The sequence below is a fragment of the Taurulus bubalis genome (assembly GCF_910589615.1).
Source record: "Taurulus bubalis genome assembly, chromosome: 19".
Lineage (NCBI taxonomy): Eukaryota > Metazoa > Chordata > Actinopteri > Perciformes > Cottidae > Taurulus > Taurulus bubalis.
In genome coordinates, this window is record NC_136607.1 from 16,885,491 (window position 1) to 16,911,756 (window position 26,266).

General features: G+C 44.0%; 1 protein-coding gene across 1 annotated transcript; it reads left to right on the forward strand.

Annotated features, from left to right (window-relative positions):
- Positions 1–1,737: 1,737 nt before the first annotated feature.
- On the forward strand, positions 1,738–21,004 carry LOC306751276 (tumor necrosis factor receptor superfamily member 10B-like; the record flags this gene model as incomplete). The annotated part of the gene is made up of 10 exons (XM_079234837.1): positions 1,738–1,770; positions 10,950–11,118; positions 12,598–12,729; positions 17,723–17,834; positions 18,530–18,663; positions 18,751–18,852; positions 18,942–18,988; positions 19,106–19,390; positions 19,492–19,528; positions 19,937–21,004. The coding sequence occupies 10 exons, from the start codon at positions 1,738–1,740 to the stop codon at positions 20,236–20,238; spliced, it is 1,353 nt and encodes a 450-aa protein (XP_079090963.1). The 3' UTR covers positions 20,239–21,004.
- Positions 21,005–26,266: the final 5,262 nt, after the last annotated feature.

Consider the following 26,266-nt stretch of genomic DNA (forward strand, 5'->3'; position numbering starts at 1 on the left):
TGGTAGTTTACGTACTCTTTATGTACTGAAAAGTTATTCCTTTTCTCACTGGGTTAGACTTCAAACTATTCCCATAAAGTGTCTGCATATTTGTGCAGAAAGTCATGAGATCATTCATTCACTGGTGCTTCAGCTTGTTGCACATTAGTTAGTTATTACCAGTAAGTTACGAATTACATGGGCTAGTTAATGGCTGTAGTGGTTGTGGTGAGTAACTCATCAAAGCATTTGAGTTATAAAAGCCTGCTTCACCTCATAATGAAATCAGTGCTGCTTGTTTTTAGCCACAGAAATAGCTTCAGCCTGTAAAGTAACAATAATAATGTTGTTTTGTTTTGCTTTGAAAGCCAGCGCTGCAAAGCACATTTACTCAAGTACCGTAATTATGAACAGTTTTGAAGTACTTACTTTATTCAATGTTTTGGCTCTTTCTACTTCTACTCCAAAAGCATTATTATTGTTGGCCTACTTTGTACTCTCCATTTATAACTTGAGCTGTTTTGCAGATTCAGATTGATAATACAAAATACTATCAACACATGAATGCTGTTGTACTATTACAGGTTAAGTAAAGACAAGAGGTCATTGTCCCTCTTTTACCAGCTGCAACATTACAATGATGTACGCTTTCATTCATGCAATTAGTATTATCCAATATATACTATTTTGAAAATGAGTACTTTGGTACTTTCAGTATATTTTGGTGCTCATACTTTTTTTCTTTGACTTAATTAAAGTATGTATACACTGTGGTTATCAGTGGTAGAGGAAGTACCTCTAAATACTACACTTTGACAAATACTCCACTACAAGTAAAAAAAAAAAAGAAAAAGTACATAAATATGAAAAGTAGAAGTACTCACTGCAGTCAAATCTTCCCTATTAGTGTTTTACTATTATCTGATGTTTATGAAATAGCATAACGGCTATAGATAGTTGAGATTATAGTTTAATCTACATCAATACATCACATAAGATTGTCATATGTGTGTTGCGTCACTGTCCTCTGAGAAACACGTATCTCTAAAAAAGTGTATTTTTAGCTTTGTGACATTTCCAGCTCAAACAATAGTATATTTGGCTTAAGAAGAAGAAGAAGAACTTCCTCAACACATAAAGCAACACTTCATCCTTCAGTTTATCAGAAAAAAATGAAAATCCAAATCAACACTGGACAGGAAGGGTTTGAAAAAAATATGAACTTCAAAAGTAACGCTAATAAAAGTAAGAATATAGAGTAAAAAGTACAATATTTACCTCTGAGATAGTGCTGAAGAAGTTTGCAGCTGCTTGAAATGAAAATACTCAAAAGTACCTCAAACTGCTACTTGAGTACATTACTGATGTAATTGTAGGCTACTTAGTTACATTCCACCATGGTGTTGTTGTTACTTAGTACTTCTTCCACCTCATTAGTATTCTGTCTGGAGCCCTGTGATTGGCTCCCCGGTCGCTCTGACGTCAAGCGCCGCTCCAAGGCGAGAAAAAAAAGAAAAAACCTCTCCAGTAGTGTCTCTCTCAGCTCACAGGCGGACGGAGGGGGAAATTAACGCGTTTAAAAAGTTGTGTCAGTACCGAGAAAACTCATGAAAGAAACCGGCCGACGGATAGTTTCACAGCTGGACGCGCGCGCCTCTTTTTGTTTCGTACCCGTGTGTTTTTCCCGAGATTTAAAACCGGGTTCGGCTCGTGACGCGAAGTCGCCGGGATTTCCTCTCTCATCTCGAAGTTCCCAAGATGAACTTCGATCCGGTGGTCGGGAAACCTTCTGTAAGTAAACGCGACAATGTTCCCTTCTCTCTCCCTGAATACTTCCTCGCGTGCGTTCCCATACCTGTGCAGTATTTCATAGTATTGTTTGTTTTTATTAAAGCGCTCGCGCTCGTTTAACTGCGCCTTTAACTGCGGACAGAGCTCCTTATCTTGTACGCGCTCGAGGCGCTTCAGCGGGACAGTAACATTATTAATACACAGATATTAATACAAATATGCTTGTTGGTTTCAAATGGTCGCTTGGACGCCAAATAGAGGAGATCTAATAAATAAAAAATATACTGACTTCCTCGTGAAGTCGAGGCACCAGATAAACATTGCTTCTTTTTTTTTTTTTTTGGAAGCTATGCTGTTAACATGGGACCAGAAATCACGGCCAGGCCTGTGAACTTGAGAGAAGATGAAACAAGCCTGTTCATTGTCCAGAACACTCCCTCTCTCTCTCTCTCTCACACACACACACACACACACACACACACACACACACACACACACACACACACACACACACACACACACACACACGCACACAAGAAGCAACATTGTGTTTGTTTGGTGGTGTTGATTTAAAGTGTTTATTATTTCCGTGGAGAAGAAGATGGCTCCCTGGCTCCAGTTCAGTGGTTTGAAGTACATGTGCTTGTATCATTCACCCAGCAGCCCCCCCCCCCCCCCCCCCCCTCTCATAGTTACAGCCACCATCTGTGTTGGCCATCATGTGGTCATATTGTTCAGACAGGCAGCGCATGGTGGCTCCTGGTCTGTCACAGCGGATGTATCTGGCCCCTTATGGGCACTATTAATAAGCTATGGCCCCGGCTGTGCCGAGTGCACTTTTGCTCGAGCAAGCTTTTTCAATCAAGTTGTGTGTTGAGGGGTTTGAGGGTTGTTAAGTAACAAGTCTGAAGCTGTGAATCAGTTCGACCCTAGAGAAAGGCCAAGAATTCACCTCCGCCAGTTTCGCCAATTAAAGCCACAAAGTTCCCTCATGGTTTTCCAGTTAACTTTATTCCACTCCCCCGAACCCTCACAGAGACGTCTTTTCATTCCTCCGCTGTTGTTTTTTCCATCTGTGCGGCACCTAAAAGCCCGACACTATAAATACTGTACTCCACTGTAAAGTGGAGCCGACCCATTCCAGGTTCCTTTTGGATGAATGATATGCGCGTAAAACTGCATGTGAGCCACCGTGAAGGTCCCCTTCAAGGACTTTTACGTGATCTGGTTTGCACTGCGGCGTGCGCTGGGAAATAAAAAGGGACTCTGATATCTAAATTAACGGAGCAGATTACGTCCCTGCTTCCTCGATGGTTGATGGCCAGCGGCATTGGCCGTTAAACTGCAACGTCGTGGCATTTCGTATATTTATCACAGCCGGCCACTCCGCTCGGATTGAATGCAACATCTGCCTGCGTGCCCGGGGCCTTAATGTTTGTCTGATCTGTGTTTTAAGCCGTGCAGTGTTCCATTACTGGCATCAGATTTACTTCTCCGGGTGGCAAAGTCAATGTTTATCTCTTCTGTAAACCGCAGTACATTCTGGAGGCCTCGCCAGCGAGCCTTGTTGCTAAGGGACTATGGGGAAACTTCAACCCCGCCCCCTCATGCACCCTCCACTCCCATTCCCCCTTCCTCAATCCCCCCCCCCTCTAACACACACCCTTTCAAATTGCCTGAGTGTACGTGCCTGGCCATCCAGTAAACTTCCTGTCTAGAATACACAGATACGCTGATGTTAGTGGCATCGATTTACTTCTGAGAAGTACACAAGATTCCAATCTGAGATGGCTTACTGAGGCTCTGGGTGTTGGTTCACACAGGAAATACCCCTCGTCTGCGTCTCTGTGGACGGCACAGACGAGGAGGCAGGACGGACATCTGGGACGAGCGGCGGGCCAAGCTGTGTCACTGGGGGACCGAGCAGCGGTCAACAAAAAGCGGCCAGTCCAGAGCAATACTGTAACCACCGCTTGTTGCTGCTCCGTGTGAACGGTTACAGCGTAGACTAGGAAGGAGGAGGGGCCTAAGGGGGAATACATGGACACTGCATGATGCAACGCGGTGCAACCCGCTCTCTGTCAGACTCCAGGTTCTGCCCGTCTCAGTTTGAAAGCCAGGTATTCATCCTTGCCGCTGTGGTTCTTGCGGCCATCGTTAAGGCGAATGCCTCCCCGGCTATCAAAGACCCGCTGACTCACTCAGGGCGTGCCACCTGTGCTCAGGTGCGGCCTGCATACCGACGGAGGCCAGTCAGCGCTCACACTGGAGCAAGTGGGGGAGGAGTCAGCGTGTGTCACACTGATTAACTTGCTTTGGTCTGATGTGCGTTTTGTTTTTTTAAGACACACACACACACACACACACACACACACACACACACACACACACACACACACACACACACACAGTGTTAACTACTCTGAGATGAAATACTCTCATACCGCTCCCATGTGTACAGAAGTCATCTGATGGGTCAAATCACATGGGTTTACTACTTCCTTAAGGATATTATATTGGGAATGAACACTGTTTGGCAAAGGGGGCAAAGCTTTTCTTAGCATTTTTTTCTTTTCTTTTTTACACATTCTATATATGTTAAGTGTTTACACATTTGAAAGCCTTCTATTTACACCATACTCTCCCATATGCTACTCGAGCTGAAACATTAATTCAACAACTCGTCTCTAATGGTTTTCATAGTTGATTTGTTATTTCAGTCACTTTTCTAAAACTAAAAGCTCAGACATGTTGTGAGTGGGACCAGCTGCGGCTCCCTTGTGAGGATTTGCTGCCGTTCTTTGTTTCACGTCACTTTGTTAAACTGAATGTCTTTGAGTTTTGGACAGTTGGTTGGAGAAAAGGAGGCACTTTGGGCTGTGAGAAATAGATGTGAGAAACTATGTTTTGGGCATTAAGTAGACATATGACATATATCTATGTCTTGTATGAATCAATAAGGGAAATTATTTTAAGTTGCAGCCTGAGTTGGACTTATAGGATTCTTTCCATCCTGTATTCAATCAAGAGGAAGCCGTGAAGCAGATGGAAATCCGATTAACATGCTGCTGCATGTCATAATAGTGAATGTGGGCATTTCAGTCATCAATAAGTCAACTGACGATACAAAAAATGTATCATCTACTACTTTCATAATGAATTCATGGTTCAGATAAGTGCCCTAACCTCTAAACTGTGAGGATTTGCTGTTTTTTTGTGACATATTCTACTTTTAAGCTGAACATCTTTGAGCTTGTGACTGTTGGTTGAACAAAACAAGCAATTTGATGCGCATTTTTAAACTATTTTTAGACCAGTTGTAGACCCAACGATCAATCCATTACCAGTTGAAATGAAGTGTCAGAAAGTTGAAGTATTTAGTTGAACTTCATAACTGTGTGAACCAACACCCTCAGCCTCAGTTTTCCTTTGTGCCGGGGATGTTCTGTTTGTTTGTTTGATTTGCTCTATTGTCTTCCTATTGTTTTGTTTGTCTCTGTCCCATTTAAAGCGTCTTTGAGCATTTTGAAAAGCGCTATATAAAATTAATGTATTATTAAATGGCTTGTTTTATGCCAACCAAAGGTCCAGAACCCCCAACATTAAATGTACTCTAATAGAAGACCAAACAACAGCAAATATTCACATAAAACATTTTTTTTGAGGTTTTATCAATTCTCAAACTAGTTGGCGACTAATAATTTGACAATTTGAGTTTGTGAACATAACATAAAGTTCATAAACTCATTAAGCCGAGTGGCTTAAGGCTGCTACATCCTCTGACTTCCCGCTCTCCTGGATGAATAGCCAGATTATCACAAAAGTTTAAAGACTCAGAACAAACTCAACCTTTGTCTGGCGTTTAGAATGGACTCCTGTTTACAAAGACATAAATCCAACATAAATTCCAGCTATTGACGGTCACTTAGGTCCTCGCTGAGCCGCTGCAGCGCCGCATATTCTACATTTTTGCTGTGATGTGTTTATAAAGACGGCTATAAAGTGCCAGCGCTTCATGGACCTTCTTTCCCCTTGCTTTTGACACAAAGACGAGCTTTAATGGAGCCAATGTGATTGTCTCGGGCAAGGTGATGGATTCCTGCACATACTTGACTCCATTAGTCATCCGCTCTCGCTCTTTTTTTACACTCCCAGTGTTGTCTTGTGAGTCGCCGCTCGCTGCACACGAGCATCTAACTTCAATCTGTGCTGTGCATGGCGTGTGACGCGCGTACGAGTGAACTTTACGATGTGCACAAGTGTGTGTGTGTGTGTGTGTGTGTGTGTGTTGAGCAGCCAGCCCTTAGAAAACCCACACTGGCGTCTCACTCGACCTCAAAAACGTCACGCTGCACCTGCTTACAACTGTTTGAACCCTTCCCCCCCCCCCCCCAATCATCACTCTCTCTTTTAGTCATCAAAACAATATAACATGATATTTTCATGTGGTCACCGTCAGCGTCACTCATTTCACCAACGTATGCCAGGAAAAGTCATCAAGACCATTGTCATCGCAGATTGTTTTTCGCCCCTTTTTTTTTCTTCTTCTTCTTCTCCTCTGATTCAAAGGTGAATGTCACCTAACCTGCTGTCACGTCACGCTCCGTCTAATCAAGCCAAGCGTATACACCTCCTAGAGGAAACTCAAGAATTTGTGTTGTGGAGCTGCAGCTTCCCCGAGTTATAAATACCCAGCCGAGCGGATGTGTTTGCGGGTCCAATCGGGTGCCGGGCCCCGGCTCTGAGGCGGGCCGCTCTCGGAGGGAACAGTTTGGAGCTGAACCCTGCATGAAGCCTCCGTATTGTCTCGAGCTTCCTGTGCTCCCTGAGAGGAGGGGGCCGCCGCTTTTCACACGCTCCCACACATAAACCGCATAGTGTGCGTGTGTGTGTGGCGTGCGTGCGTGTTTGTGTGTGCAGCTTTCTTGTCTTATCTGCTTCAAAATTGACACACGGGCGTCATTCGCTTGTCATTTTTCCGTCGTTCAGCTTGATAATGACGAATGTATCCGAGCTCGGCTGGACTTTGGATTTGTTTGCCGCGCTTGGGAGCGAGTGTCGGGCTTCTGTCGCTTTGTCTCGCGCCGTGTCGCACCCGTCTTCATCGCCTGAGACAGGATGTCGGTGTAGTTCATCGCTCGAGGAGGAGTCGTGCATGGTCACCCCTCCGCGGTACGCCAGGCCTTATCTGTGAGGCAGAGAGCTCTCACTGTCCATGTCAAGGTCGGCCTTGAGGGATTTGAACTGAACATAAGCGCAAGAGTTGGCGATTGTTGGTTAAATTAAGTTTAAATGTTGTTCAAATTAGATTTAGTAAAAAGAAGAAACGATGCCAAACTACTATTGGACATTAGTTTTCACGAATACACTAATGATGTTATAGAAGACGCGTTACAGGACAGTGTTTCGGTTGTGTTTTGATATTTTTGCTGTTGACCTCGTGTTCCAATCTCACTCCCTCTGTTTTTTTTGTCAAAGAGCCATCCAAATACTACGTGGCAGTATAAATACAACAAATTCAATTAGACAGGACAAAATCAGCAGTGAAGGTTAGTTTCTGGCAGATACCACAATATATCTGCACTCATTTTTTTGGGGTAATTAAATGCAATGCAACACACGACCAAATCCTCAACGATTTTGATAATCTATTTTATCGTGTCAGCCATTTTTCAAGCAGAAATTGTGAATGAAAAAGTTCCAAACCGCCACGTTTGCAGCTTCGCTTTGATAGAAATCCCACTCTTATTTTTGAATTGACCGTGCGATCGCTGAGGATTTCATCGCTGCAGTGTTTACACTACCGACATCAGCGGCAGCTGTGATGCCGCGAGTGTTGCCTCCTCTGTTATGAGATGTGGTGGATGTTTCTCCTTCCTGTGGTTGTTGGGGGGCCGTGGCGTCTCACAAAGACTGAGCCGCGGTCAGGTCAGAGGAAGCATGTCTCTGTCAACTGAGCTTGACGTTTCTGAGCTGAACGTCGCATGCTTGGGTCATTTAAGGCGTGTTGCAAATTTGCAGCTGTGGAAAAAACATGTTTGTTCCGTCCTGCCGTCCGTCATGTGCTCGTGTCCTTAAATATCAGCGGTTGTAATAAAGCGGTAATGGTTGATAATCGGCATTCGTCCACTCGGTTGACGAACTTCCAGCTGCTGACTGTCTATAATCCGATGAACTGATTAAGTTGTTGTCAGATCAACAAATCAGCGTGCAGTTTGGGCTTGATTTCATGGACTGCATGAACTACAAAGGGACAACTTTTTAATGGGTTTGCTATGGACCGCATGAGTAATCTGAGGAAAGTCATATGTGAAGGCATTACAATTCTAGTGTGTGTTTCTAGTTTCACATCCTCAACACTCTTAAATCTTTAATAATCTCTGTCGTGATGTCTCTGACGGCACAATATCATAACTACCACGCATGTCAAATTGATTAAAGGAAAGAATTGCCTGATGGGAAAAGCGTGAGTCTTGGTCCGCACACAGGAGTATAATGAGGTGCATCATGTTGCTGCTTATTAGTTGGCAATGATTGAAATCCTCCCTCCGATATGAAAGGAAGAACCTCCCCTTGGTGCGTGTGTGTGTGTGTGTGTGTGTGTGTGTGTGTGTGTTGTGTGCGTGCAAGAGTTCCTTCGTGTTTTTTCAGTTTCTGCCCGTTTTTTTTTTTTTTAAATAATGGAGCTCACTGCAATTCCCTCAGGGACATGGAGTTATCAGCCCCTCTAAAAGGCCCATTGATAACACAAGTCAGCTGAAAGGATGTCCTGTCATTTAGTCACAAACGCCTTCTCAGTGTACTCGGCATGTGTTGCGTTTGTGCCAAGGCAATTTGGAAGAACCCAGGGTGTTCAGAGGAAGTGGAGGGAAGCTACTGTTGCCGGGTAAACAGAAGCTCCCGTCATTATTTTATTGGAGCTTTTCATTAGTTTAACTTGCATCCACACGAGCGTCGTACTAACCGACATGCATGCGGGCCGGAAGCGCCACAATAGGACACTGTTTTAAACCCAGTAATCTGCAGCGGATAAAGAGGGCTGTGAAGTGGACTCAAGCTCGAGCGCTTCAGCCGGCGGGTTGGAGGTTCTCCAGGGATTGTGGGTTTGGAGGGCTTTCGACACTGAGGTTATGGTCACTCCAGCCTTCCCTCTCGCTTGGTTGTGGAGGTAAAACTGAGCCACATTGCGGCTGCTCCAAAGTGTTTGTGTAAACAGCGCGTTGGCGCTCACAGTAGTTTTAGCAGCCGTGGACACGCGTTCCTTTTCCTTGTCTGCAAGCGGGCTGTGTTCAAGAAATACCACACAGCGAGGTTGCCCCCAGACACGTTGAACTCTATTTCAAAATAAAAGCTGGACAGAGGCGCTTCACCGATCAAAGGATTCATCGATGATAAAAGTGACGAAGCCCTGCTTCTCTTTTATAATAATGCAAAAAATGCAACTGGATCTTCTGCGTGGTGAACCTTCAGCTGCTGCAGCATAGCAGGTTAGCTGTTGAGGGCAGCTGCACCGCTGGGACTGTTTTGAATCTGAGGCCCGGGACTGAACAAAGACTGGAAGTGATGTCATCTCTATGCCGTCTGTGCATCTTCACTGTCAGCTCGGCCATGTGAATATAGGATAAATACACTTCTGCACATTCAGTGCGATGTCACATTGAGCTTTGTGGACGTGGAGGATGAACTTTAGTGCTGCTCAACTGGGGACAACTTTCCCCAGTTGTCTTTCTCCCCATCTTTTCTTTCCACTGTGCGCAGATTTTGCTCTCTTGCCTTTTCACACGGCCTTCTGCTTACTCTTTCCCCAAAGTCCATGTCATACACACAGTGTATTCAAGTCTGAAGACTCACCCTGTGTCAAGCAAGCTTCAAGCACCCCCCTTCTCATTTTATCTCCCTCCCCTTTCCTTCTCTCTTCTGTCTCCCCCTCCCAGAGAATGTTTGGATAGATCTAAATGGTGTGATTGTGACTGCTCTGCCGGCCGTCTGCCTCTCCATGTCTGCCTCTCAGCGTCTTTGGAAAGTCTGACGTGAGCAGAGGGAGAGGAAGAAGGGGAAAGGCAGAGACAGAGAGAGAGAGAGGAAAGTTCTTTTGAACAACAAGGCATGGCGGCCCTCCAGAGAGCCAAGTCTAGCGTCTAGGAGCTCCAGCCTGTCCCTCTTTCTCCACCTCTGTTTATCAGTTTTTATTCCCCTCATTCTCCCACACGGTCTTTTTTAGAAAACCCTAATCCCTGCGGAGCGTCCCATCCTCTACTCGCTGTCTACAATTTCTCACTTTTGAATCGACCCCCACCTCTCGACCAGGCCCCTTCTCCACCCCCTAACCTGTTCCTTTCTCTTCTGGGTCCTGGCGGAGGCGGAGAGGGGGCCCGGTTGCACGGGAGAGACACACACACACACACAAAAAAAACTCCAAATCTAGGCCTCTCATTTAACCAGGAGGTGTCGCATTGCGTTTGGGGCGCTGGACGGCGGTGTCACATGTCGCGGCATTCAAAGAGCCGGGGGTTTAAGAATGTGGGTCATTTGAAGTCGAGGCACTAAAGTGTGTTGTTTGCCAGTGAATGGGGCCTTCTCACGTTGACATGGTGAAGAGCGTGTGAATAAACACCAGCGCCTGGGGGCAGCGCTAAAGCGATCGGCGGTATTCTTCTCGGTCCCCCACCTATACAAGCCCTGTTATTATCCTGCACATGAATGGCTCTCTGGAACCACATTTGATATGGGCACCGCGGTGGTGCTCTGAGACGCCTCATCCGACCCTTTTCTGGCACAGCAGAGACTCCTCCTTTCAAAACCCCTCCGACAAAACCAGATTACGGAGTAATTAAGTTTGGTCGCCTGTTGCGCCGCATGTATTTAGTGTGTAGCTCCGTGTCCCGCACACACACACACACACACACACGGGGTTGCTTTGCCTACTAGTTCTGTCCAGCTGGATGGCTCCAATAATTGCTTTCCCACAGCAGATGTTCAGATCATATGGTTTAAATTAAGTCGTAGATTGCTCACACAAGGTTCCCGATGAAGATAGACTCTCCTCTTTACTGTCCTTAACGTAATGAGTTTGAGTGGGCGAGTGTGTATGCTGTGTGGATGCAAAACTAATGCAAAGCTTTTGTCTCTTCTCCTCCTCCCATCTCCTCTCCCCCGCCCCCACGACCTTGACGATGCAGGTGTTTGTGGCGGCGCTCCTCGTCGGGCTGGTGTGTCACGCGGCCGAACCTCCAGCGTCTCAGTGGTCCGGCGATGATTACAAAAACCTCACCCTTCGACGACACAGAACATGCGTGGAGAACGAGCAGTACCTCCACCAGGGACTCTGCTGCCACAACTGCAAGGCTGGTAAGAGGAACCACATTGAGTGGAATATACAGTAGCAATTACAGCTCCAGTTACAAGCAAACGTATGAGGAATGTGGGCCTGGATGTGTTGCCCCGCTGCAACAAATCAACCTGAAAAGTCAATCCGATCAACAAATAGTGGCGTCTCTTCGTCGGGAACCGAGCGCAAGCGAGAGCACAAACGTTTAAAATGACTTGAGTCAAATGTCGAACCCGTAGCCTGAACGGTGTCCTAAATGAATTTAACCTTCTCTGCATTGTCTGGAAAGAATGCATGATGGCCAGGAGCAGGAGGCAAACTGCTCCAAGTCAGAGGGAAACGCAGAGTAGGAAAAAGGAAAAAACGCCATATTTCTACATTACGTAAAGAAATTGAGACCGTTGAACTTTTTCCCTTTAGCTCCGAAAATAGTTAGCCAAGACACAGTCGCTGCATGTATTCTGCTCGCTGATTGAATTATTTCACTTTCCGTTCTGAATTCTAAGAAGCTCAAATCTGGTTTTAGTTTCTGGTTCACATTAACTTGATCAACTAAGGTTTTGTTTCTAAAACACATGGCCCGACATCGAATGATGTGGGCACAAAGTGCCAAATAATTGATACCTTAAGCTTATTTTTATTGGATTGTTTGTGTCAATATAAGCTTTTATGTAACCAGACAGACTTTAACAACTGTTTCACCCCTGAAGCGAACACAATACCAATCCTCTATTTACTGAATACCCAGAGTTCAACCAAAGATGTCTGTGCTCTCAGTTGCATGTTTCCCATTCTGCACTGGAAACACATGAGAATCAAGTGGTTTTATTCCCAGCACGCCAGTATACAAACCCGTAGCACGACATGAAGTGTGGACATTAGGAAACCTGTCACCTCGTGTAAAACAGGGAATCGTGTTCCCAACTCCAAAGTCCCACACATCTGCATATTTGTCAAATCAAACCGACCTTCTCTACTGTCCCAACGTCCTCTTTCAACAGAAAACTCCATCCCGGTAAAGAAGCCGGCTGCCTGTAACTTATGAATATTCATCACACAAGTTGTTATCCAGGGTTCTTACGTTCATGGAAAACCTGGAAAAGTCACGGAATTTTAAAATGGTTTTGTCCAGGCCTAGAAAGTCCTTGAAAAAATTAAAATCCCAAAGGTTTTTGAAAAGTCATGGAAATGTGTTATATTCATGTGTTCATGACGTTCATTTACGCTGAGTTTGAAATAATGAATATGCTTTTAAAAGAAAGATGCTCAAAATACAAGCAGGCATGCATACAAGCATCTATATAAATGTTTATTCTTTCAATCAATCTATTGTCTCTCATTCTTTTGCTTTGGAATTCTCATTGTTAGTTTAAATACTACATTTTCTCACTTTTTCACTGAGATTTCACAAAATGTTTGATCAATGAAATATGGTTTAAAGTCATGGAAATCCATTGGTGAAAATGTGTCTGAACCCTGCTTGTTGTTGTTGTTTGCAGGGACCTTTGTGCAGAAGGGATGTGAGAGAGACCAGGAACAGGGCACTTGTCTCCACTGCGAGCACGGACAGACCTACACGGAGCACTCCAACGGGATGAACCGCTGCCTGCCGTGCACACACTGCCGCTCAGGTAACCAGAGCCTCCGCACCGTCGAGTCAGTGGGAACCATTCATGATGTGTCTTTCCCAGTTAGCTTTTTTTGTTTTGCTTTTAGCTTATTAATTCAAATGACATTCACTATGATTTGGGTAAACAACTTTACAATGACGTCCATTCGCCCAATCGTTTGTGACATTCAGACCATGATGCCTTTTACCACCCATTTAACCATATTAACATGCAACATTAATCCTCGATTTATCCAGTTTGATCTATAAAGTGTCTGCTAATAGTCACAAGTTCACAGAGCCTAAGTTGTCATCTTCAGACGACTTTGTTCACAGCCCAAACCTCAAAGATGCTGAATTTCCTAAAGAAAACCTGAAACCAACTACATTTGGAAGCATTTATGTATAAAAAAAAATGGCTTAATGGCAAAGCTACTATTAAAGTTGTTGACTAGTCAATTCATCAACGTATTGTCCATCCATTTATGTGAAAGTCAAATGGGGGACTGTCTATTGTACTGAGGCCAGTGCCCTGTAAAGATGTGTTTTCTTTAAATAACCACAGGAAGTACAGCGTGTACTAGGAAATAGCTTTGTCAAATGTTTATGAAAACACTGTAAATTAGTCTCAGGTTTTTAAAAACTAAACTAAGAAAGAAAAAGACAAACCTCTTAACTGCCTATCCCTTTATCTCCAAAGTGGAGTCTTCTGAAACCCAGTGTGTCAAAGATATATTGTTTGGGGGAAAGTTAATACCTTTTTGTCTGTGCCCCCGCCTTTCAGATCCACTCCTGAAAATGTGATCTTGTGATGTTCCACAGAGTAGCAGGGCGTGTCCTTGTTGTTTTGTTTCGCGGGCCCGAATGTGAGCATGTTGCCCGTCTCTGGAGAGTTGCTTGTGTGTCTTTCCTACCTGGCTGAACTGGGTGTGGCCGTGTCCCATTGTGTCCCACACTGGGCGTCTTTGTGTCCGATGAAAGGCTGGAGCCACAGAAAAGAGACTACTGTTACACGGGATGTGTTTTGTGCTCATTCATTGGGGTTTTGGGATGGAGCTTTGTGCGTCTTCGCTCTAGTTTTAACTTATTTAACGGCCGTGTAATAATTAATAGGGACACGGCAAAAGGAAATGTGAATTAAACTTGAAAAAGAGGCGCTTGCTATGGACTACTTTCACTTAAAGTAAACCGCGCTGCTATTTTAAGAACCTCCAACTGGGAAATATATTATATTGTCACGGCTGCAGTTGATTGAATGAATCATTTGTTGTGCAAGTTGGAACTTTGCGTTCTTCAAGTTTAAGGGTCTGATGTTGCATGTTGTCTCCATATGATGAATGTTGTGCGTTTGTTTTCATTCAGAGCTTGAAAATGAGTTGAAGGTATGATTCAGATTTAGGTTAACGTCATAAACTACTTAGATTAGATACCAAGTAGACAGAAGATGCATGATTCAGGTGGGGCAGAACCAGGACCGGGGAATATGGGTAAAAAAATATAATAATAATAATAACAGGGTTCTTACAGTCATGGAAAATCTGGAAAAGTCATGGAATTTAAAAATGGTTATTCCCAAAATAAAATCCCAAAACGTTTTTTTTTACTTTTTCATGTATACACAGAGATTTCACAAAATGTGGTCATGGAAATTTGGTTTAAAGTCATGGAAAAGTCTTGGAAATCCATTGGTAAAAATGTATATGAACCCTGTAATAATAATAATAATATTATGTTTCACTTTACATCCAAATAAATAAAAATGCCTCTTAAAAAAATACTTTGTATCTGAAGATTAAACATGTTATTGTGCAGGCCCTGTGGCGCCTTACAATGGGAACAAACTCCTCGCTTTCATTAGCGCATGCTGCCATGTTTATGAACTAGAAACAGGATTTTTAAAGGAAGCAAATAAATGTATCGCCAAGCTCTAAGATGAGCAGCCACTTTGACTTTGTGCCCCGCCCTCAAAACAGACTCGTTTAAAGCTCCTGCCAATTTAAAGAATAACATAATAAAGAAATTAAAGTGTCCCCCTTTAGATCATCTGTGAAACTTTGTTTGACATTCTGATTATCACCGAGCAGACTGGCGAGACTGAACACTGGGATGTGTCCCCTCACTGAGCTCCAGCTCGCTGTCTGCAGCACTACAGCAGATGGAATCGGTTTCCATTGTAAAAAAAGGCTGCTGCTTCTTTAGCACAGCGTGAAGGAAACAAGAAAGTCCTGCGTCGTCAACAGCGCATGAAATGGCTCAACTGTTTCCAACGCTGAACACACAACAACCAAAACCTTGATTCCTGGCTTGATGGAATTAACTAAATGGCAAAGAAATGTGACTAAGTGTACACAGTCAGAGAGCCGAGCAAAGTCGGCTTTGTTCGACTGTGTAACTCTTTGGAGAAAGTTTACAATCCGGCTTTTTCTCTTTTTAAATCAAAAGCATTCATGCAAGAAAACTCCCAATATTCCGAACATCCGAGATTTTTGAACATGTTTTCACGTGACCTATTTTTGTGTGTGTGCTGCAGGGCCGAGCGTTTAACAGCCGTGCAGTTAACCAGAATGTTCCCGAGTATCTTCGAAAAAAACAAAACAACCTCCAAAGGAAATTGTTTCGTATTGGAAGGTTGCCATTACATGATGATTGTTGTATAACATTTAAATTGTAACAATCAACCCCATTGTCCCAGTAGCTTGGCAGAGGAACCAGTTAAGGACTGCTCTGGTAAACTCTGTGTGACTGTTTACATGCAGACGCGACCAAGCTCACAAAAAAGAGATATGTACCAATACACACTATGAGATGGGCACGGCAATAGAAATGCCTCTTGCAACTTCTGAGATGTACCTTTTTAGAAAGGAAAAAAAAAAAAAAGTTCTCTTCATCAAGAACTTTTTTTGTTAGCACCTTTTGTACAGGTTAGTGCAGTTCAGAGTACTTCAGACAGACAAATAGAAAATAGGAAATGTGGACTGTGTTAAAGAAAAAAGTAACATTAGTAAAACAATGAGTAAATGAATAACAACACAATAAAAAAAGGGAATAAAGCAGTGTATACAATGTCTATTCCCATTCTTAATCAAAGGCCTGGCTGGAATAGAATAGGTTTTAAGTTGAAAAAAACTCTTCCAGCTGCTCTCAGATCCTCAGGCAGACTGTTCCAGCAGCTCGGGGCATAAAAGCTAAAAGCTGACTCGTCAAAGGTTTTTGTCCTGCACTCCGGAGCAACTAACAGACTCGTGTCAGAGGACCCGAGGCGCCGCACGGCGGCTCAGACACAGCTGCAGTGTGTTCTCTCCTTCTGGTGCCGGTCAGCCGAGTCTCTGACTCTCTACCACAGAGGAGAGCGTTCGTGTCTCTGGGTCACTGAGGGAGAGAAATGATCGCACTTTGATTCTTTTAAAAAGGTGACAGATTTGGCGACGAGTCAAAGACCACACCGAGGTTTCTTCCTTGGTGGGAATTTCACTTTTGCCACAAGCTCCTCTCTCTCTCTGATCTTTCAGAAACTAATAACTATATTTATTTTTAACCTGGTTGAGCTGTGAAATGGTTTGTGACATCCAGACATGAATATCTAAAATACATTGGAGACAAAATAGGATTTAAATTGATCTTGTGTCATGCATAGATTTGGAAATAAAATAAAAACCCTACATCACGCACACTTCTGAACCATGCATGAGTGTGCTTGGGGACAAAGCCCTGCTCTGTACGTGTGTTTATGATCCCACAATCCATGTAGTTGCTGCCAGGCATCAGGTCGTTCCATATATAGTCCTGCATAGCATAGCTTAAGTCACAGCTGTGCGATCCGCAGGCCCGTTCTCCCCGGCAACATTTCATTATGATCATCACAATGATGGCCGCATAAAGGGTTTAAGGTAGACTGAGAGAAGACAAACTCCAGAGTCTTTATTTCAAATCTTTCAGCCGGCTGGGATCAGCAAACTCCATTTTAATACTCATACTTCACACGCAAGCACTGAGAGAGAATTTCACACATTTTCTCGGCTCATAAACGGAGCGCTGCTGACGCACCTCCTCGGTTTCCTTACGAAGGCGACAAAGTGATGACTAATTGTGGACTTTGTATCCCGGCACACGTTGGAATTGTCACCTGTGGAAAAGTTGACGAAACACAGGTTCTCGTGACGGTGAATCACTCTATTAACATCTCTCTTCTTTTTTTTTTTTTTTTTTTTTAACGGCATCATTTGCTACAATAAATGAGCTGAATTGTCTGAATACGATTTTAGGACCATTTAGTGTGGAGGAAGATGACTTGATATTAAGTGTGCTCGCATTATGCAACCACGCCAAGCCAACGCTGTTCTTTCATCCTTAATTGGCGAGCATGCACATCCTGTTTGTGCGAAAGGTCGTCCCGTGGAGGTGGACCGCTGGTTTGTTGTTCACTGTGATCTTATCTTAAAGGCCGGGGTTACGGTCTATTCATGTCTCAATCTAATAAATGAGCCATGCCAGATTCTCCATCCTCATTATCCTGTTAAAACGAGCCAAATTCTCTCTAAGAGGGAGTCATACTTGGAAACGCAATTATCTAACTCCTATCTTTTTTTTTTTTTGTTGAAAAAATTACTACATAATTGGTACAGGCCAAAGGAATTACCTGAGAAGTCCTTCTTGTTCTCTCCCGTTTAACGGATGCCAGTGGTCACAAGTTTATTACGAGTCCACTTATACAACTCACAAAGTTAGATCACCAAGTGAAGCCTGCATCGCTTATCTTCAAGACTCCTGTCTGTCTATGTATCATTGGCTAAAACATCACTGGATCTTTTAAAATCATATATTGTGTTATGTCTGTCTGTGTATTCGATGTGGGAGCGTGCTGATAAATGTGTCTGTTTATCTCTGTATAGATTCCATCTATTTAATTTGGCTGGATTTAAAATGAAGTGCCCTCATTATTCTTGATGATCTATCACAAACAAACTCACGTCTGACATTAAGGCATTAATCTCTTCTCACAACTTTCCTCTCCACAGACGAGATTCAAACGGCCTCCTGCACCACGACTACTGACACCAGTTGCCAGTGCCGGCAGGGTACCTTCTGTGTCCCGGACCAGGCCTGCGAAGTCTGCAAGCGCTGTGCCAAGTAAGTGTCATCTACTTCTTTCCTGAAATAGCTTTCAGTTCTACATATCAATGTCAGCCTATTTAAATGTAATTTTAGGACGACGGGTTCCTTCTCGAGCATCGACTGCATTGTTGGTGTTTCAATCTTTAACTGCTCGCTAATTGGATTCATCCTCGCCTAATTCACATTCAGTCCCAGCCTGGCAGAAAACAAATAAAAGGACTCTTGAGTCGCCTCTCCACCAAGAAGTTCCTGGTAATTTTAGTACGCGGCACTACTTTTTAAAGAACAAAAAAAGAAAGTCACGTGGGTAAACCTCAAGAAAGCCGGCTGTTGGCAAACAAAGAGAAAATGCTCTCTCCTCGTCCTAAATCGGTCCTAAATCGATACGAAAGTACTTCCTTGTGTTCTGGACGAAGCCGTAGATGAGGTGAAGCAGCGGCACTGTGTGTGCTTGACCGATCACAAGTTGTATTTTGAGAAGGTACTACCTCCAGACCAGGGCAGTTTTTAGGGTAAAATGTCCCAAACTTAATTTAGACCCTTTGACCCCTCAGTTGAAACACAATGAGGTCCTCAAAAGGTCTCCAGTGTCTGGGTAAAGTCCCTTGGTCTTGAGGACCAGCTTGAAGCTCCAAGGGTTATGCAATTCTAAATGTTTTTGTATGTTTTACTTATTAATGCGAATACGTTGTTGTTCCACAAAATTCCAGGTGTAAATTAGGGGAGGAGGAGGTGAAGAAGTGCACCCCATTTTCGAACACAGAATGTCGCAAACGGGATCTGTCCCCGACGGAAACCACCTCGGCGATCCCCACGCCGACCCCGACTTCCGCAGCAGACATCGGTAAAACCCCGTTTGTCACGCAGAAGCCTTCTGCCTCACGTTGTGGGTTAATTCGTACTTAATTGATCCGTCTTTTTCTTTTTCCAGCTTCACCCATCTGCATTTCCCTGACCATCATCGTCATCGTCATCGTTGCTGCACTGGCGTTGTGGTGGTTCGTCATCAGGCAGCGCTCCTGTGAAATACCATGTGAGTTGGCATCGGGTGCACCTTTTGCATTGTTGGTTTCCTTATTCAAGTGTGTGTGTTCCTTATGCCTTGTGTCTGCCGTTGGACAGGTTCAACGAGCCATTGTGACTCCAGTGAAATTGTGAAGATTCCTATCGTAAGTCACTGCGTTGTGTTTTGATTCCAATCACTCGCGCTTCATAATATGAGTTGTTGCCGTGTCGCAAGTTAAAATACAGAATCAGTGGTATAAAATGTCCTTTCTTCTGGTCAGGACGAGAGTGGATCCACGGCAGAGGAGAGACAGAATAATCAGAACGCGGGTCTGGAGGGCGAGGAGTCCCGGCCGGAGTCCCGCCCCCTGCTGCAGGAGACCGGCATGACCAAGGCCTCCCCTCCTCTGGAAGATGAGGACCGGGGTCTCGGAGACAGCTTGCCCAACACCACCAGCTCTTCTCAGACCAGCCTGTCGGCCTCGCCCACCGCAGCCTCCTCCGATAACCCCCCAAACACCCCGCAGCAGAGCCCCGCTGCCATCCGGCTGCCACCCGCAGACATGGTGAGGGAAAACCGTTAAAAGCGTATTAAATCACGAATGTTTCATTTACAAGTCGGGCCCAGCTGTGCCACCATCGCTCACATTTGTATTCTGTGTTGCAGGATGATCCTCTGCAGCATCGCTTGGTGCCTCTCCAAGGTAAGATTTCAGATTTCCCCTCGACTAAACATTTCTTAATGCCACTTGAAGTGAGCAGGCAGCTGTTTGCCGTCATATAAACAGAATTCTCCTCAAGATCTCACATTATCTGCTTGATAGATTAATGATCTCATGACAGTCAGGCAGTATCTGAGCCTTTCGGGGGTTGGCACTCGCCGCCTTTTTTGTGTGTTTTTTTTTCTCACGCTAAATTAAAGAGGACATGGCTTAACAGATTTATTTGATCGTAGATAAAAAAATATTCACGTGTGCATCCCCGGAAGGAAAATGACAATGAAGATGAACGCTTTGGTTTGCTACCATAGAGTTTCTCTGTTTCTGCAGCATTTGTGCCATTTTGTGCCTCTCAATTTACATTTTCTTTCTATTCATCTCTCCCTTTTAAAGGGTCCGAGAAATCCCTAAAGAAGAGCTTCGATTTGTTCGACGAGTACCTGGACGTGCGGATCCATAACAAGTTCTTCAGAATGATCGGGGTCAGCGACAACCACATTCGGATCGCGGAGAACGGCGCCCCTGGTGACAAAGTGTACGAACTGCTGAAGAATTGGATGCAGCGGCAGGGACTAAAAGCGGACATCAACGACCTGTTGGAGGCCCTGCTGAGCATGGACCAGCGGCGCTCGGCCGAGAGCATCGCCTCCGCGGCGCTGCAGAGATGCTACTACAAGCACGCAGACGCACCCTGAAAGCTGAAGTAACGGGGGCCGCGGAATGAAGTAAACACAAAGTACTTGATACAAGAAAAATGAAAAGCACACGGACACACTCTGTCTGTGGACATTGTGTCTCGCGAACAGGCTTACCTCTTTGTGGCCGACCAGCCATGTACTCAAAAAGCCAGTAGTTTTGAAAAAGAAAAACACAAAAAAGGGGAAGGTCGAGCCGTATTTATCAGAGCTCTGAAAATGTTGACTACTCGCCGAATGCGGAGGCGTAATACCGAAAAATGAAGAAAGAGTCGCGCGGTCAAATTCAACAACGTCTCCACCAACAATGAAAATGTGTTTTAAAAGAAACAAAAAAAAGAAACAAAAAAAGAAAGCAGATTAACGTGAAGTTGTCCGCTTCCACAGGCAGACATGGCTCCATGTTTTATGCTCTAATGGAGAAAACATGCGTCCAAATACTGAAAACTTCTCTGGGCGTGTGTGTTTGTGTTTGTGTGTGTGTGTGTGTGTGAGTGTGTGTCACGCATCTGGTCCTCAGATCACAATACACTACCTGGAGACAAGGATATACACTGGTTTGTAGGAGTGGCATTAGCTCCGTCACTAATACTGTGCCTCTTCGATGCACTGATCTCTGGCACATGTAGGATTTCAAACTAAAATCATGCTATATTTGTTGTTTTTATAGATTTGGGCTTCTCTGAAATCAGTTCGTGAACATTTCCCTGACTGATGGTCGAAAAAAAAACATGGACGTTCAACTTGCAGCTTTACTAATCACAATTGTCGCCTCTTCAGTGCATATTTGATCACCTAAGCTTAGCGATCCTGATGACAATATGTTCATAGAGCGTAGTGATTTAAAAAAAGAAATATAGATTTTGAATAATCAAAGTCATCATATGCTCATTGTCGAAGGAATTTTACAAGCTTTCATTTGTCCAACGCTTCCATAACGTCTCCGTGTAACTCGGAGAACTTCAAAAGGTCATTTTTATTTATTGACATATTTATTATTAATGAATAATAATTCACTTTGACTATTTATACCGTTTTCAAAACGAACAACCCGTTTTTCCTGGAAAAAAACAGACACACACTGCATTCCTGTGTGTGTGTGTGTGTGTGTGTGTGTGTGTGTGTGTGTGTCGTGACATTCAGCTTCGGGGCAAAATGACTGACATCCAACTCTTCAAAGGGTGCCGTTAAACTCCGTCCGTGTAGCGCTGCGGTCCACACCGTCAATGCGTCAATGCTACGTGTGCCTCTTCCCTCTCGAGAGACCACGCTCTCTGCGGGGAGGCCTTCACGATGCTCAACGCAGAGTGTGTCATTTCAAATTGGAGCGGCGGTGACGACCAATCTTTAGAGAGAGAGGAATTCAAAAAACGACAACCGACCTGCTGAGTCCGACCGGTTTTAGCGCGGCTGAATGAACGGGTCCCTCTGTGCACGTCAGCGCCGACGTGGCCGAGCGGAGGCGGCAGATGTAGTTTGTCTTTGGCTGAACTAGAACAAGATGAAGGAAACTTTTTTTTTTTTTCTTTTATTGATTTTTAAAAAAAAAAAGAAGCTCAAATGTATCTCCCTCAGTCTGTCACATGTACATACGAAGGTCCAGAGAGCACTGAAGCCTCACAACGTGTATGTGTGTATATGTGTGTTTGTGTGTGTATGTGACATTTTAAACGAGATTTTGCCCATTTTTATGCAGCATGTATAAAGGAAAGAGTTACAGAGTTATTATATATTATTGCTGAAGAGCGACGCTACAGTGCTGGCACTGCCATCTGTTGACAGACAATGAAAATACAGCTGGCATCAATTTCTAGGGATCCTAAACACCTCTCTCTCTCTCTCTCTCTCTCTCTCTCTCTCTCTCTCTCTCTCTCTCTCTCTCTCTCTCTCTCTCTCTCTCTCTCTCTCTCTCTCTCTCTCTCTTTCTCTCTGAACATTCTTTTAACTCCTTTTTTTTAAACAGTTTTCAGCTCTTAGTCGTGTTTCTTTTGAAGATTCCTCTTTAGGCCTTTGAAGTAGCAGCATGCATGTTTTGTATGTCTCTTTTCTTTTTTTAATAATTTCCATGTTTTTAATTTTACATTATCTTATTGCCAAGTCCTAAACTGTTCAATTAACTTCCTCTCGTGTATTAAAAAAAAACAAAAAAACGTTCTGCCCAGCGTTGCCATTAAGCCATTTCTCCCTTAGTTATTGTTTGCTTGTCATGGATTTCAGATATAAATTATGCAAATAAGTCAAAGCTGTTTTCATGTCAATTTCAAATAAAAATGTTTTGTACAGATGAGCGTCTTTGAACTGATGTTTTCATGTCGGGTTACATTGAAAAATATTATTGCATGCCGGGGTTGTTCAGATCAAACATTAATATGGTATCAACCTCATCTGCCATATAACTTATCTTGTTAAATATACATACATGTATCTGTTGCATCACAAATGTTCCAATTCCTCAGACAGAATTCAGAACTCTCTCGGGTCACAAGGGTCATTATCTGTTCCATAAATATTAACTTATGCAGTAATGTGGACTTGAATGCAACCAAGAAGTGTCCAATAATCAGAAACATCTCTAGCGGATTATACACTCGGCTATATAGAGTATGGATGGTACCTTGACTGTCCAGCACAAGGTCAATGCTTCATTAAAAATGTCTGCAGTGAAACACTTTTATTATTAAAGCCGCCACACTCTTCTCAAAGCAGAAAAGTAGAAAATGTCCAGCTGCCCTGACAGGAAGTGACATTCCAGCATGGCCGACTCACTCCAATCAGAATATTGCATTTAATTTACTGTCCAGCAGGTAAAAATGAGACATCAGCATGAATGTTGTTTCTTTGTTGTGCCTTTCAACTGTTTTTGCAGGGTTCAGGTCCTCCAGTCACGCTGTATATGTAATCATCTTCAGTGTCTGGTCATTTGAAGTGACTGGATTTATTCCCTGAAGAAAGACGTCGGATATAACTGAGAACATATTCCCAAGTGTCTCCTTTGTTTCTCACCCTGAAAACACTATTCTCTGTGTTTCCGGGGCTCCTTTTTCGCCTCCTGTGTGTCTTGTAATAGGGGTAAAAAATTATTCCTCACCCTTTTCAGCACTCCATCAAAATAATAGAAGTGATCGTGCTCGTCCTGGTTTCTGATGTGCTCCTTCTCCTGCTCTCCTGGATGCTTAAGTGCATCTGTGGAAAACATCTTTGATCCCGTTCCTGCAGCTCTCTCCACACAGTGTTTCCGGCCGGCCTCAGTGCGATGTATCAAACCTCTGCAGAGCGGCGGCCTGTCACCCGCAGTCTGTGGAGGAGAACTCTTCATCAGTACATTCACTGCTGAGAAATGTGAACAGCGTTAACGGGACTCTTCTCTTCTCACGGGGGATTCACTCTTTTAATTAGTAAATGAGGATTTGAACTAATAATGTAATGTATATACTGTGGCCCTTTTATTTGCTATGCAAAATGTTTTGATCTCTAAGATAATCTATTGGGTAAAAAAAAAGGTATTTCCAATAATATCCCTTCGTGGGTTACATTGTCTTCTTATAGGTTTGTATTCACTTCAGATTCATCTCTGCATTGTATTTCACACATTTCTGGGAAATTCAAAACCCAATTTCCTTCTATTTTTCATAAATCTCTTTTATCTACCTGAAAGCAAAAGCTCGACATTTCTGAAAATACATTTATTCGCTTGTTTATTAATACGTTAAAAAAAAACCTATTGTTTTATTGGTGGGATTATGTGCCAAGCAGACCTCAGGAAGTCACTGTGTCTGGCCGAGAGATTAAACAATTCAGAAACAAAATGGTAATTAGTGAACTGTGCTGGCCGATTTCGTCAGCTGTTTCCACTCTTTGTGCTAAATTAAGCTAACCGGTTGTTAGCCGTATAGCCTCACACTAAACAGACAGATCATATGAGAACGCTATCATTTCTGACACTTGTTGTGGAATACCTCTTATGTGATCAGGAGAGGACATGAATAAAACCCCGTTGGAATCAGAATTATCTTTTTACACACTGTTGTCAAATGACAAACCATTCCTTTTCATGTCTCCAGGATCCTCATAGAAATGTGGTTGTGCAACTTGACTCACTTTTGGAAGCGTGCCCTCCGCTTGTTCCTGGCTTGTTGGAAAAGGTTTTGCGAATGTAACCTGGTTCACGTTTGCATCAGTTTGGACCGGTTCTGGCCCGTTGGTCGCAGCTCGTGCTCCGGTCTCTCCGTGAGGGTTGCTCGTCTCTGCCGGGACGTCCTCTCTCATCCTGAGGCCTGACAAGGACTCCTCAACAGGAACTTCTCCACTCCCGGTTTTACATCTTACACATCTGGGCTCAGCGCCAGCCTCGGTCCCTGGGGTCTCTGTGCTCGGCAGTCTGTCTGCTTTGTGTGGGTCTTGATGGAAGACTTCCCTACTTGATGTTGTCTCTTTTATCTCCGTGTTTACTGTAGTTGTCTCTGTCGCCGACTCCGTTTTCATCGTTTCTCTCTCCGTCATTTTAAGTGAGGGCGGTGAAGGTATGACTGATTCGCCTGATGTCACATTTTCCTCTTGTTTAGTATGATTTATGCCCACATTTTCACCAGGCAAATTATTAGTCTCTGTGTGTGCTGTTCCCTCCTCTGTTTCTTTGACCCGTTCCTCCGTAGAATCAGACACTGTCGTCACTTCAGCTCTTCTCTCTGCTGGTTTTATATCCATTCTCTCTGTTCTACCCGGCACATACATTTCTAATGAAAACAGGCTTTCTTTCAAGCTCTCTGGTTCAATAATAAAGCACTCATTTATAACTTTAGTCATGGGTGGGAGGTCATACAGCATCTTCGTGGGTGTTTTTATTGTTTCCCACCCAGTGTCTGTGTTCAGACGCGGCGATGGGCCTGTTTGTGTCTCCCCGTCTGTGTCTGGAAGGAATAACATGATTAAGACATCTTCTCCCGCCTCAGTAAGCACTTGTTTGGTATCAACATCGTTATTATCTGTCTCATGTGTAAAGTATGCCTGGAGGATGTATGCTAATCTTCTCTGGTTAGCATTTGCATTGGTATTTGTTTGCGATCGTTCGGTTTCCTTTTCTCCCTCTTGGCGTCGCCACTCGGCTCTTTGTGTGATCTCCTCCTCATTGAAATCCACTTTATTAGCATGCTGAGCAGCCTCTATCTTGGACTGCGGCCTATGTATGGATCCTGTCTTCTCTCTGGATACCAGCAAGAGTCGCCTCTCAACATGCAATCCATCATCATCATCATCAGACACACTCGATGCAGCTGTTAAAGGAAGTTGCTTCTGAGTTCTTTTCAGCAACAAGTTCAAGATCAAATGTTCATTTATCTTCATAGTTCTGGCTGAATTTCTCTGTATCTCTAACTGTGATAATGTTTTTGAGGTTTTTATCGCAGAGCTGCCAGAATGCAGAGCAGCAGCTTGGGAAATGTCCTGTTGACGGACTACAGCTTTTCGGTCGTACTTCATGTGCACTTTAATGTCCCTCGGCCGCCGCGCGCTCTCTTTTCGCCTCCTTTGCGCTCGTGCCAATTGCTCTTTGGACATTTTCTCGACGTTCATTGCCGAGCTCATTTCACCCGCTTTAAAACAGCAGGAAATAATCACTGCTGTAGCAGCGCAGTATCTCTTTGTCAGCATTTTCTGCGTTTGAAAAATGGCGTCGGGTGCCCGGCTCTTGGATTTCTCCAGTAGGAAGGCCTGAAAACCGTGGCCCGAGGCAGCCGCGTGATGATGCAGTGTCCATGAATCAGGGCGACCTTTTATTATGTCCATGGCAATGTGGCTGGTTTCACTAATGGCATGCAGCACCAGTGGAGCGTCTGACCTCAGCAGAAATCCTGGGACTCCTTTCCCCTTTCCGTGGAGGAGAGAAACAACCTGGAGTGAAAGCGGAGGAAGATAGAGTTGGTTATAAAACTGCCACCCAGTCAAATGCATGAGCCGTGAGATAAAAAAAAAGCCATTTAAAGTACACTACTTCATTCATGTGAACATTTTTTTCCACGCCTGCAGCCATGGC